Source organism: Agrilus planipennis, unplaced genomic scaffold, assembly GCF_000699045.2.
Source record: "Agrilus planipennis isolate EAB-ADULT unplaced genomic scaffold, Apla_2.0 scaffold62, whole genome shotgun sequence".
NCBI classification, from domain to species: Eukaryota; Metazoa; Arthropoda; class Insecta; order Coleoptera; family Buprestidae; genus Agrilus; species Agrilus planipennis.
Window position 1 is genome coordinate 618,874 of NW_020438875.1, and position 13,894 is coordinate 632,767.

At 34.8% G+C, this 13,894-nt stretch overlaps 1 protein-coding gene across 1 annotated transcript; it reads right to left on the reverse strand.

The window, feature by feature from the left end:
- Positions 1 to 8,610: 8,610 nt before the first annotated feature.
- On the reverse strand, positions 8,611 to 10,125 carry LOC112906511 (HBS1-like protein). The gene is made up of 4 exons (XM_025980745.1): positions 9,936 to 10,125; positions 9,698 to 9,876; positions 9,445 to 9,646; positions 8,611 to 9,343 (listed from the first exon to the last, which is right to left on the reverse strand). Exons 1-4 carry the CDS (start codon positions 9,976 to 9,978, stop codon positions 9,285 to 9,287), a joined length of 483 nt encoding a protein of 160 aa, XP_025836530.1. The 5' UTR covers positions 9,979 to 10,125; the 3' UTR covers positions 8,611 to 9,284.
- Between the last annotated feature and the right edge of the window lie 3,769 nt (positions 10,126 to 13,894).

Sequence of the window (13,894 nt, forward strand, 5' to 3'; positions counted from 1 at the left end):
TATCAACAGGTGTGTTGTTCTTGATGATGGCTGAAAAATCGCTGTATCAGTAGCAAGAGACTAGTTGGTGTCTGTAGAAACGGTGTAATTCGATGGATGAGGAGATGTAAAGGGAGTTTTCAGTCTGGCAATATTTTACTATGTGCCCCTCTTCTTTGCATTTGAAACATACGGATTTTTCTGAAGAGAACTAAATCCATCAGTTCGTGTTATCAAAACAGATTTGAAGGTTAGGAGGAAGAAGATCTTCCGGTTTAATATAAACTTGAAGCAGCACACATACTCGTATCAGCGCAGCTTGACGTCAGCTTTTATGAATGTAAGTTTAGACACTGGATCAATATCCAATTTTAACAACTCTTGAGTAACGACGCTATGAAGTATAATTGGGCAAACATTTGAAATCATGACAAGACGCCCTTGGATACTAGTGGCGTCACCACAAGGATCTATTCTCCAGCAGTTGCTTTTTTACCGGATATTTCATTAACAGTGTCTTTAGAGCAGAGGTACAAACAAACACGATTCTGTGATATACGAGACGAAAACCAATAGCCACTGTGTATACATGAATCGAAATTCAATCGATAGAGTTTAATACAAGCGGATTATAAAACTAAGGAATATTCTTAGCAACCCTGAAATTCAATTTATCTCCCGCATTATGATCGGAAATATGGATTTACATAAGACAAAACGGATAATGATTGCTTTAAATATCGAAAGCAAGCCAATTGGCAATTTCAACATTGGAAATGTTGATTTGGTGTTTACAAATATCAATGAAGCTTTACCAAATTTATTTATTTATCTACGTTGAAGACGTACGACAGAAAAATACAGAAAAAATTCTCAAAACAAAAATAATATTGAATCCTACAAACAAGGTAGTTTTCAAAATTTTCGAAAATTTTATATCAACCTGAAAGTCCAAAGCGAAAATATAGGAAACAAATAAAGCATCAAAGCGGAAAAACTAAAAGCTGAGGCTGAAAAAGTAATTTTTTGAAAAATATTAGACAGTAACGACACTCGACACCACTACCTTTAAACTTTTTTATATGTAGTGATGCATGGGGTAATTAGAGTCAGCGGGACATTGTAGTCAGTCTACTTTGCTGGTTTACAGAACAGTCGGCGCGTTGCTTTTATATGAAAAGGGTAGTGTGACATCGAGAGAAAACATCAAACGCATTGAAATGCTTTCAATTTGTTTAAGACAGTTGTGATGATTGTATGCCGATTTTTAGTCCAGATTTTCTTTCACATGACCACCATGGTACAGAATTAGTTTTTGGCTTAGCATTTATTTTTGGATAACTACATCCATAATAGTACGAATGAAAAAGGAATCCTTTTCTGTGGGATTTAAATTGGCATATTCATTTCTGTAAAAAGAATAGATTTATTGAGGGTCTAGCAAAATTTGAACCATTCGGTACGATTAGTAGAGCTTTTAAAAGTTTTTCTTGAGTAGTGATACTTTTCTGTCTGAGATTCATATAGGAAAGTGGTCAACAACTTCGAAATTAATTCTATCAGTCGAATTCATGATAGACAATATTAAGTCAGTGTTTGATTTACTACGATATATAGCAGTATTAGCATCTAGCATGGAGGAGTTAGAGATTTTAAATAAAATGGAAGCGGTATTGACAAAACAGTACTGCATGAAAATATAAGTAAAACAAAAATACTGGTATGTAAGGGAAGGAAAGGTAGGGAAAAAGCGAATATAAAAATAGGAGAAGGAAAATTGTTTTAGTTTTAGGGAAATGCGAAGACTAGTTCAGAATAGGAAAGAGTGGAGGTGCGTATCCAACCAGTCTTAGGACTGACGACCTTATGATGATAATGTTTGATTTGCAATTTCGATGAATACCAATCTAGGTGTATATATTTTCGTTATGTAAAGATTTTTCTGAAGGATTTTCGAAGAGCTCTCCATTACTGTCCGTTTTGTAACAATTCGGAGAGATATTATGCGAGTTAAAATCGCCTACTACAAGGCAGTGTGCGTTAGAAATATTATCAAAAATATTGTCCCATTGAGTTTGAGACAGAATAGTATCTGCCTATTCTATAACACGCTAATATATCAAGCGGAGGTTGTAGATATTTTTACGTATAAAGAATACACTGTCTCCTACTGTCTCCACTGTCTTTTCTGAAAGCCAAAAATCCAGGTGACTCCATTGCCTTTGTACTTTTTGTGGTTGAGTTCATTAAGAAAAATGTGAAGTATAACAATTTCCGTCTTTCTTTCTTCCTTTTCTTATAAAAAGAATCACTATTAGGTAACAGTTTTAATACTTCTACATAGACACTGTCATCTGGATTAGACAGTTTTTAAAGAATTCTGTAAATAGGTACATTCAAATTATTTCCATGATTTTTTTTTACATCTGAAAAAGCATGTGAAAGTGACTTNATGATGCATTAACCATTGCCAATCATCTAGTTGAATTCATCATGATATTTGGTATCCCGAAAACTATTCTTTCCGACCAGGGGCAAGACTTTTATTCAGAAATAATCAAAGATTTAAATAAACTGTTTAAAATAAAACATTTCTTGTCTAGTCCGCATCATCCACAAACAAACAGCGCCTTATAACGCAGCTTCATACTCTAAAGGAATTCCTAAAACATGATATAAATCAATTTCTAAGTAACTGGAAGACTATGTTCGGGCTGCTTCGGCGTGGAATAAAAGCTGCTTCGAACCACTCAGTCGCGTGATGCTGGTGCGCACGGCAATCCAGAGGTGGACCTCACTTATGGGCAAGGTGGCGCTCAGCCTAATCATCAGGGGGAAGAGCAGTGGGGAATTCGCGTAAACCTGGCCATGTATGACCTAGCCCGATCTAATGAGGGATACGCGGAAGCTGCAAGACTGGGCGCGCGAGCATTCGCGTACGTGGGCGGTCTTGTAAGCCACTGCAACCCGTTCGCTGCGAACGTGGAAGCGAACCTAGAGAATATGCTGCCGGAGGAAAGAAGATCTTCACGAAATTCATGTACGACTACAGTGGACCGCCACCAAGACGGCTGGAAATCGAAGCCGCGGAATAGAGACCAGTCGCAGAAAGGAACGGGCAATGACATTGGCTTGACGTCATCAGATACACTAACATGCATACCGACACACCATGATTGATTTTTACATTTGAAAAAGCATGTGAAAGAGGGTTGGAATGTCAGAAGTAAGCTCCAAGAAGAAGACAAAAGAAGTGATAAAAGAGTTGCATGCTGGTACTGGAAGTAGATATTTTGGGGTGAAGAAGACCTTAGAAAAACTGCATGAGATATTACTGAGTGACGCTAGACAAAGGCCCAAGAACCAGGATACGAGAAAAGATGCATCAGTACAACGTTCGAAAGGATAACCATGGATATCGCTGGTCCCTTTCCACGGACTGACGAAGGCATTTGCTACATCCTCGTTGTGATGGATTACTTCAGCAAGTGGCCTGAAGCTTACGGAATCCCCAACTAGGATACCACCAATGCAGCGAAGGCAATAACAAACAACTGAATCAGCCGATATGGAGTTCCTACGGAAATTCACACTGACCAGGATCGAAATTTTGAATCCAAGATATTCCAACGAGTGTGTGTTGGCTGATATAAAGCAACGTGTGTGTTTGTGTGTGAATATATGTAACGATAAACAATTAAATTAATGTTTCCGTTTATATTTTATCCAAATGTTATGTTTAAGGTTTGAACTATGATCTGGATTATGATTATATTCTTTGTTCTTTGTTTTGTCTGTATTAGTCATAAGCAATGGGCATATGTAGCCACAGAATTAATAATTGAAGTTTTGTTATAATAAATAGTTTTCCCGCAATTTTTATTATCATCTAGTCTAAAGAAGTCTTCATACACAACAGGTTCTGGACCCCAGACAGCGCGTTGATAATAAAAATCATAACGATATAAGTATAAGGTAATAACGGGTAAGTGGCATCAACATCGATCGCGAAAAATGGCAGAAAGTGCAAATTAAAGGATCAAAAAATAAATAGAGAAAACTACCAGTCTTGGCGTTATTTATTAAAAATGATATTAATAAATGCTGAAATAAGTATGGGATGTTGTGTCGAGTGAACCACCGGCGGAAGACCAAAGAGACCGTTCATGGCAGAAGAAAAATGATAAGGCACTATCTACAATAGCTCTTCTTGTTGAAACAAACCAACTAGTGCGACAGACAACGTTAAGAACATTGTTAGCGATGGCCGGAAAAAGGAAGCTGTTTATTAAGCATTTCGATGCGAAGACCGCTTTCCTGAATGGAGACTTACAAGAAGTCTACATGTAACAACCCGAAGGCTTTGGATCGAACGAAACGGAATTGGTATGTAAATTAAATATTGTTGGGAGTATTATCATGTGGCTTATTATGTGCTCAGTATCATTGTGCGGATGCGTTCCTTGAAACAGGGAGATTGACCGATTATTATCAAAAAACAAACGTTGGTTACGAAGTGATCTGCCAGAGCGCGATCGAATATACGTTTCGTTCCAGAATGAAGCACCAACAATTGACGAAGTTAGACGAAGTGGTGGGATTTTTATTGGATATGACGGAAGTATTTTTACCGTTCGAGATAGTGCAAAAACTTTCATCTCTTTTAATAATAAAACTACGAAATATGAGGATTAAGTTTGGAAATGCTCTACGGAGCGGACGGTTGAATGGCAGTGAAGGTGAAAGTGTGAATTTCTCATGGTACTGTCAATAATCGAAGAAACTATTTGGCAATTCACGGATAGGCTTTTGCGGAATCGTAATGTCAAAAACAGGAATAGATTCAGCAATCGAACGAAGCATATGGACATAAAATTTCACTTCTCCAAACACAGGGATCCTTATCAACGAAAATATTTTTGTTTCAAGACACTAATCACTCCACTTAACCAGACTGACATTTATTTCCATAATACCGGCCCACTCTTTGTGTCCAACTCCCATTGGAAAATTGTATTGATTAAAGACACCAAACAAATTTTCGACCGAGTGCAACTGATAAGCTGATATAATAAGTTAAGTTTACTAGAAGCCAAAAATAAAACGAATTAAGTTCTTATCACAAATTACTTGGGAATAGCGATTAGGGAATTAGATAACGACTTTAATAAAATCTTACAAGCCTATGTAAACAAAAGACAGAAGTGCGCATGACTATCTGTTATTGGAAAAGCCTTTCATACCGTCTTTGGAAGACTTGACGAAGATGACACTAACTTTTACGATAGCGCAATTGAATCGATGCAAGAATCGAATCAAGAATCATTAAAATCAATGAAACAGCAGGCACACATCACCATGTCGACCTTGAATTAAATAACACCATCATTACAATTAATAAGAACAAATAAAAATTTTGACAATTTGGAAAAATGGGGTCTAAATTTAAATGACGTAAATACCAAACTTAGTTATTCTTTACACATACTCGACACTGCCCAAATAATCTCAGAAATGGTATCAATTCTCAACAAAGAAATTAAGGATATCTTAAATTTAGGCACTTACGCAAAAATGGGAATGTTAGACCCAAGTGTAATCTAACCAGGGATATTAACAAAAGAAGTAAAATTAATTCAACCAGAAATAACAGAGTACAAATTATCTTTCGATGTTAACTTAGACTCGGATCACTCTTATTTTTCTATCATAAAACCAACTGTTTACATCAATAAAGATAAGGTAATTGTAGTTCTGAAAGTTCCATTGGTAGTACCCAATTCATTCCACTTGTATAAAATATATCCATATCCAGTATTCGACCCTTTTTCCAACCTTTATAAATCATCTTACCCTCAAACACATACATGGCTATTGAACAAAAAGGGAACACATGGGTTGCAATCTCCCGACTCGATAAGTGTGGCTTTATCGACAAAATATGGATCTGTAAAGATGTTACGAGCAAAGGCTGGTCAAGTTCAGGTCAGTGCGAAGCCCAAGCCTTTGGATCTACCACGCTGCCCAAATCATGTAAGATCATCAAACTTCAATTGCAAGAAGAATTATTACAGAAGGTACATGACAATCTTTGGCTATTCTACTCGACGATGAATGGGAGTATAACTACGAAATGCCCAGGACAGAGGATGTCCAAACAACCGCTAATCGCCACTGCCTTCATCGAATTGGAACCAAAATGAGTTGGATTTCTTAATAATGAATTAAAAATTTCAGCTTAGCAAGATAGAACATCTAACATCACCATCAATGTCACGCTGTCGGTTAGACTGTTGTCAGGAAGACACTGCACACGTACACGATTTAAACATGGAACCGATATATATGGGAACCCTCAAACATTATATCTTACAATTAGATTTGGAACGGGAAAACTTACAAACAACACTTCTCTAATAGTATCGACGATCAATTAAATAAACCAATAATCCAATTGAGAGGAAACTGGCTTTATACCATGTTACCAATCCTTGGTGTCATATTGGTGACCATTCTCGCCTGCTGGTGCTGCTGTCCAAATTGCTTGAAGATGTTCACCCCATGGAAAAGATGTAGAGCTATGGGAACCCATTTGCCCTGTCTTCAAATAATAAATTGCAACGATTACACCCAAAGATCGAGTGAAGAGAGCCGGCTTATGAATGCTTCCACCCCAGGACACACCAACGGCCCCCGAAACCGGAACAAAAGAAATGCCACCAGTTTTGACCGATGTAAAACACCACCTTCTCGAATTAAGTAAAGACATTATATTATTACCTGAATTAACGAATAAACGATTTCAAAAACCGTAGATTTAAGATATGTATCGATAGGAGTTGTTTTATTTTAGACTAAGATGAACTAAATAATCAACTAGTAAATAATTATTTCATGAAAATAATAATTATCTAAGAGGGAAGGTGTTATGTATGTAACTAAAATGTAATATCATCAAATTGTTAATTGCCATACAAACATCATACCGTAGCTAGTATAAAAGGGCCTAGCCCAATAATAAGTTAGTTAGTCACGTTCTGACAATAAAGTACAACGAAGTAATCGTTCAGATAAATCTACGAGTTCATCCGCTAAAAGGGAACGAATCTAGAACTAAATAATTGTTACGTGTGTGTCAACAAAGTTCTTTTGTTTAAAAAAGTGTTTTAATCTTCCACGTAACACATACCAATTTAATTACTAAAAGTACCCTATTACAACTTCAACACAAAGCTGCCATATCTTTTACTTTAAAAACTGTATTAACATTGGCATTAATGAATGTCTCAATAAATTCAAAATCCATAGAAACCCTCGTGGACCAATAAACGGAATAGGAAATGCACTTAATTATCTGTTTGGAACAGTAGACGAAGACCAATATGAAGAAATCGATTAAGATTTAACAAACAAACCATTACTTTGTCGAATGATAGTGTGCTATGTATCATTAGCTTTCCAATTGTAAGACCTATCCAGTTCAAATTAAACAAAATGTATTACTTAATAAAAGAAAACACTATTCTCCTAATACCGGCTGATTTTATGCTAAAATATGAAAGTATAGTCCTATAGCAATTGTGCTGCCGTGAATAACCACCAATACTACTGTACTAATCAGATAGACAAATGTCACAGAATTGTCTGTTTCCTGTAATTTTTGTCCGAAATGAAGAAGAAATCAAGACGTTTCGAAGCGGAACTCTATTGGTAACTACCACCATTAAATGGAATACGAATGACAAGAAATACAACGATGGTTCCTGCCTAGTTAACTATGGTAAAATCATCATCATAAATCATGAAACATATAAAAAAAAACTACAAAAATCAAGAATGAAGAAATTCAATTTGGAACAACTGCCTTAGACACTAAAATAAAAACCTCTTAAACTCAGGATCACTGAGAGATAGCAACACTGCTGCAGAAAATAAAAGAGACCCCAGTCCGTCTACAGCAATTAACCTTTATATCATCACTGCGGTTCTTCCGTTCATGATATTAATTGCAGTAATTACCATATTCTGTTTCAAAAGACAGATAAAATACTGCTCAACAAAATGCATTAGCCTGCTCGGAAAAAAAAACCACGTGGGCAAAGAAAGTGCCGAAGAACTCCAAGAATTATGATAAATAGAGACATTTCAAGCCCCTCTTTATCGTATCATCGTGTGAAAACGAAGACGTCTTTTATCCTAAGAGAAAACTTACAACCGACTATCACCTACTGGCCATGACACTTCTGATTAGTAGGTATAGAAGCTCATATATTTTGTAACTTATCAACATTCTACAATGTAGAATCTACATTATTGATCAAACCTATATTTTGTAAAAGACAGTTGGAAGAAGAATGTTTCTATTCGAGACATTGGTAGAGGATATTGTCGTCTGAAGCGGAGATATGCGGATGAAAAGAAAAAAGAAATCGAAAACATTGGAGACAGATAAATAAGATCGATTTTAAAGTTAAATAGAAATACACTGAAATACCTTCTCCAAGAAGAAACGAAAAATGATGTTCAATTCAGAAGACAATATATTAAAGGAATGTATAAAACTTAAGGATCATATATCGAATATTCAAACCATAGAAAAGAAAATCACAATGGAAAAAAACAATNCGGAATCGTCGTCTTTATATTTTCTTTTTTACTTAGTACATGCATTTTTCTTTTCCGGTATTTTCTGTATAACACTCTTCCGAAAGTGGAGGGTTTTTTGAGCAAATTACACGGTAATGATAACACATAACTGATATCTAGTGTGCAAGGAAAACTTATTTCCTCTTTTTCAGCTGAAGTTACTTCACAATCAATAAAGGGAAGATCAAAATCATCAGTGACCATATTGTTATCTTTTCTTGTCTGTTTAGACTTAAAAACTGGCTCACTGATTGTATTTCTTAGGGCTTTTGTTAAGTCAATCTTCCAAACATTATCACCTTCTTGACACAGTTTTTGAATTTTGTTTTCAATTGAACTTAATGATTTATTTTGTCTTTCAGATAAACTGATTTGAGAGACCTGATCTGCTAATTTTTTTGTACTTATTTCTTTATCATTGTCATTAATATTCCTGTTGAATTTTTTAGCATTATCTGTTTGGCTTGTTTTAGAACTTAATGTATTGGAGGGAAACCTTTTATTGCTTTTATCAAACAATTTTGGAATTTGAAATTTCACGCTGCCTGAATAATTACTTAAATGTAAATTAGCCAAATCAGTTAAAGAAGTTGCCTCAGTATTATTGCTACTAGTGGTGTTTAATTGACTTGTGCTATCGGAAGTTTTAGTCATTCCATTCAACTTTGGTATAACAAAAGTCTTTGAATTTTTACTGAATACTGCATTAACATCTTACCTTACATAATCAAATTCCAAGGACAATGTGAAGTTGAATATGAAACAAGGAATTTACATTGAAATGAGATATACAAAGGGTATTCAATATGTTTAACTCACCTTTCCCTTTTTTGTCAGTTTCCTGTTTTAATTCTCCATCAGCCCTTTTCATCAATAAATCATTTATGGTTTTTTCAATATCGAAATTATTTTTTTTGAGAGACAAAACTATTTCTTTAATGGAAAATGATGAACCTAAAGTTTCTTTGACCTGATCAATGCAAGACTGTAAACGGGCTTCCTCGATGTCAGAACCAGAGCCCTACAAAAGCCTTATAGATTTCTTGCACTGTACTAATATATAAGGAAGTACTTTTGAATCAACTTCTCCTTCGTGTTCCTCGGCTATATTTGACACTGTTTGAAAAAATGCTCCTATTTTTTGTTTATTTTTTGATCCTTCTCTATCATACATAAAAGCAGCTTCACTAGGAGAAACACAGTAGTCATCTTCCACAGAATGTCCGTAAACATCATCATATCCATCGTACTCTTAAATATAAATAAAATAAAATCTTCTATTCAATATTGAACAAAACATCTGTAGGTACCTTCTGAGTAGTTCATGGATCTCACATTGCGATGTCTCGACATTTTCTTAGGAGTTTTGTCTTTAAGCACTTTTATTATTTTAAATCATTTGTTTCCTAGAATTTCTTTTCTTATTATGCATTTTTGCAATTAATAAAAACAAGACGTGAAAACAAACTGCCGTAACCTTTGACTTTGTTATTTTACTATCACCCATAGACAATATAGATTACTACCACCATAGAAAATTAGACTACACCATAGATTATATATACTAACTATCATAGTAATAGATCATAGATTACTTGTCAAAGATACGTCCTAATGGTGCTGAATAATGCTACGTGAACAATGGCCTTGTAGCATAGATACTATCCAGCATCATTATGCTATGACCACTGCTACCCTTTGTAGATCTATTATCTATGGCTATGACCATAAATTGTTATGGCCATAGATTACGTTATGGCATAGCTATGGTTATTATCATAGATAAGAAAAAAGTATGCCATGAAGATAGATAAGTACGTTCAGATCATGGATAAAGAATGACTGGAAAGAAAAATACTAGATACACAGTATACCCTTGAGCAGAATGAATACCGCGTTTGCTTAAAGATTTTAAATTACTATTTGCTTTACCTGGATTTATACGTCTTAGATCAGGAAGTTGTGATTTCAAGGATAGTTTAATAAATTATTTACTAATAGCGCTCACGTATTAGTAATATTAATGAAAAATTAAGTATTATATGTAATTATTACTAATAAATAATATAAAGGTACGTTTCGCTTAGCATAATAGCTCAGTCATCACGCACAAATGATGCGCAATTGATTGGCATCAATTAACTTATGATATATTAGTAGTTTTTGAATAAGTTGACATTAAACTTCCACCTGCACCAGAAACAATTTTCCTTTTTTTTAAGAAAACTAATGGACGCACAATTACGCTACTTACATCTTTAAAGCCCACAAAAAAAACAAATTATTAGTAAAGTTTAAATCCGAGGATTGTTTATGGTGGGTGCCAGTTTTATACGACTTTCTCTATGCATACATTTGCACTTGGCGTCTGACAACCTAAACGAATTCTGTCGAATATGCCCGAGTCACAAAATCTCCTGTGCTCAACCCATAGATATAGAAAATGAACTGAAGCAACTCTGTAAAGTCAACCAATCATAATTCTAGAAAAAGAAAACCACTGCCACACGATCGCTTTGTTTCTTACACTACTTTATAGCTATTTAGATAAGAATCAGCAATTCATTCCAACCACCTAGCATAGGGACGGCAAACTAAAACAAAAGGCGAGCAGTTCAAATGGATTTATTACTTCTTTTGGTCTATTTTAAACCGAAATAACGAAAGAAGTAAAAAAATTAACAAGAAACAAGCAATCTTCTTAGCAATTTAAGAAAACTAACTTGAAAGTTATTCACTTAATCAAGGTAACGCAATAACTTATAGGTAACTTGGAAATTCAATGAAATTACAATTACCTAGCTAATGTTTACATTACGTTAATTTTTTCTTTCTTGTATTCTTAATACTATGTCGAGGTGTAGTTTAAATAATTCGTCGATGTAGCTGCTTAGTTGTTATGACCATTTCTCTGTATGTTGTCAATTCACGCCCAGGACCGGCTTCGGATTGTTAATTCTTGTTTTCTTACAATGTTTTCAACCCTTAATCATGCTTTTTTACTCGCCATGCGACCCCCTCTTGCATATAATTAACACCCTCGCTGTTACGTTTGCTACTTATTTCAGAAACATCCTGTATGTTATCAGCGCAAAACAACAAAAGCGCACTTAGGTTGTACGTCTAAATCAGGTGGTGTTAGATTACGCAAAAATAACATTATTTCTACCTATTTCTGCTACGAGTGAACGTCTCCTGGGCTTCATAAATAACTTGAGTCACCGTTTTTTTTAACGTCATCTCCTGTGAATCCGTCTGCCCTTCGTAGCCACCCTGAAAGTATTGTAAAAGACATTTTTAAGTTGCAATTAAAATCCTGTCTAAATCAATTACTTGACACTATATTGTCTTAAGTCTCATCCAATCTTGAAAATACAACCTCATTCCTGTCTGTAAGCGTCAACAAAGGCATGAAGGCTATCTAGGCTAGACTAGAGGACCATCACAACATTCTTAAATATTTTAACGGTACACGTTTTCTAAGTATTCTTGACTTCAAGATATCTGTGCAACTATTCCTTCTATTACATTTACCAGAAGGGACTTTATTGATTGGTGACTCATACATTTCTCCTGTACAGCTTCTCCATGGTACATCTTCTTTTACTTTATTTACCAATATCGTTTAAAATGTTTTCTTAAATATCCTAAGTATCAATCAAAAAACTACACTGTTGATCTTCTTTTATCAAATATGAATTTTAATGTTGTGAACTTATCTGACCACTTATTAATAAAAACCATCTATTTGAAATGCTAGTGTTCCTCCCTGTCACAGCTCTAAATTAATTCTATATAATTTCGGAAAAGCTGACTATCATCGATAACATCAATTCCACGGACTGATATACTGTTTTAAACTCCAGCGATGTTAATGATATCTTGAACTTGTTTTATTCTAAAATGTATTACTAGATAAGTTTGTTCAAAAAATTAGTCCAAAATATTCCATAATTGGAGCCCATAAAAGAAGGACACTTAAGAAGAGAGAAATGGAAAAGAAAAGCATGTTTTTTAGGCCAGAAAACAGATATGATAAGGAAAGAAAAAGAACCTTGGAGGAAATGACGATAAATAAAGAGCAATTAATGGAATAGAAAATTAAGTAGGGAGAGGAGGTTAGGTTTGTTGCACAGGGGTGTCAAATTGGTCTGCGAAATAGTACATTAAAAAGTGGTAGAAAGGTGTTTGAAAATTGAAAAAAGTTATAGTGGTGTCCCTAAACAAGCAGAAGACGTAAGAGAGAGAATACATTTAATTTTGTAAAAGGCTGCAAAAGATTTTGCAATAAAAGGTGGTTGGCATTGGATGGGTAGATAACGGTAACAAATTACAGACGAGATCATATCATCTAACGGCCAGGTGAAGTCAGCGTAGCTGTGGGTTGGTATTTGAATCATAGTAGAATACTAACACAGGAAACTGCAGGTACGACGCCAATCTTGGAGAGTAATATTAATACGACTGACAATGCCACTTAAAAGAAATAAACCAAGTGAAATTCCAAAAATAGAGGGAATACAATAATAGAAATGTTTGAAGATTCACCCAAGACAAGTAGGGGTAAAAGTAAAAGTAAAGAAAACAATGCGACAGATAACACGGGCGAAACGCCTGTTTTATTAGAAATATTAGACAAAATGATCTCGCAATGTAATTTGGACAAATAAAAAATGATCATAGTGAAATAAGCATTTTACTAAGCGAAATTAGAAATATGCGAGAGGACTTAAAAAATTAAGCTTGGGAGGAAGAAAGGAACACTCTGCGGAGATACACTGATGAATTGAAACGGAAAGAAGATGTCAGAGAAAGAAGGGACGTACAAAGTAATATAGTAATAAAAGGGTTTGAGACAATTTCAGGAAAGAAGTTTATGACCTCCTGGTAGAAAAACTAAATATCCAGCCTCAAATTCAGGATATCAAATATGTTAAAATTAGGGAAACAGGATTCGGCTACATTATAGTCAAATTAAGCAGTGTTGAAAACAAAAATAGTATTACGACAAATAAACATAAACTTATGGGAACAAGAATTTACATCGAACAGAAAGAACAAGCGTTGACAAGGACATCCAGAAACAAATCGGCAGAATCGCAGAAACCAAAAAAGCAGAAGGAAAGACGATAAAAATCGGCTATAAAAAAACTTATAATCGATGGAACTGAATTTGCATGGCAAAATGGAAAGAGTTTAATACAGTCAGAAGACAATCAACATTCACATCAAAATGGGGAGAAGGAAACTTCACTTTCACCGCGAATCA

Excerpts from the sequence above, each read along its gene's own strand:
- LOC112906511 (XM_025980745.1), bottom strand. The coding sequence starts at position 9,978 with ATGTCGAGACATCGCAATGTGAGATCCATGAACTACTCAGAAG. Across the intron at positions 9,647-9,697 it reads AAGGAGAAGTTGATTCAAAA|GGCTCTGGTTCTGACATCGA; the intron begins GTACTTCCTTAT and ends AGGCTTTTGTAG. Across the intron at positions 9,344-9,444 it reads AACTGACAAAAAAGGGAAAG|GTAAGATGTTAATGCAGTAT; the intron begins GTGAGTTAAACA and ends TGATTATGTAAG.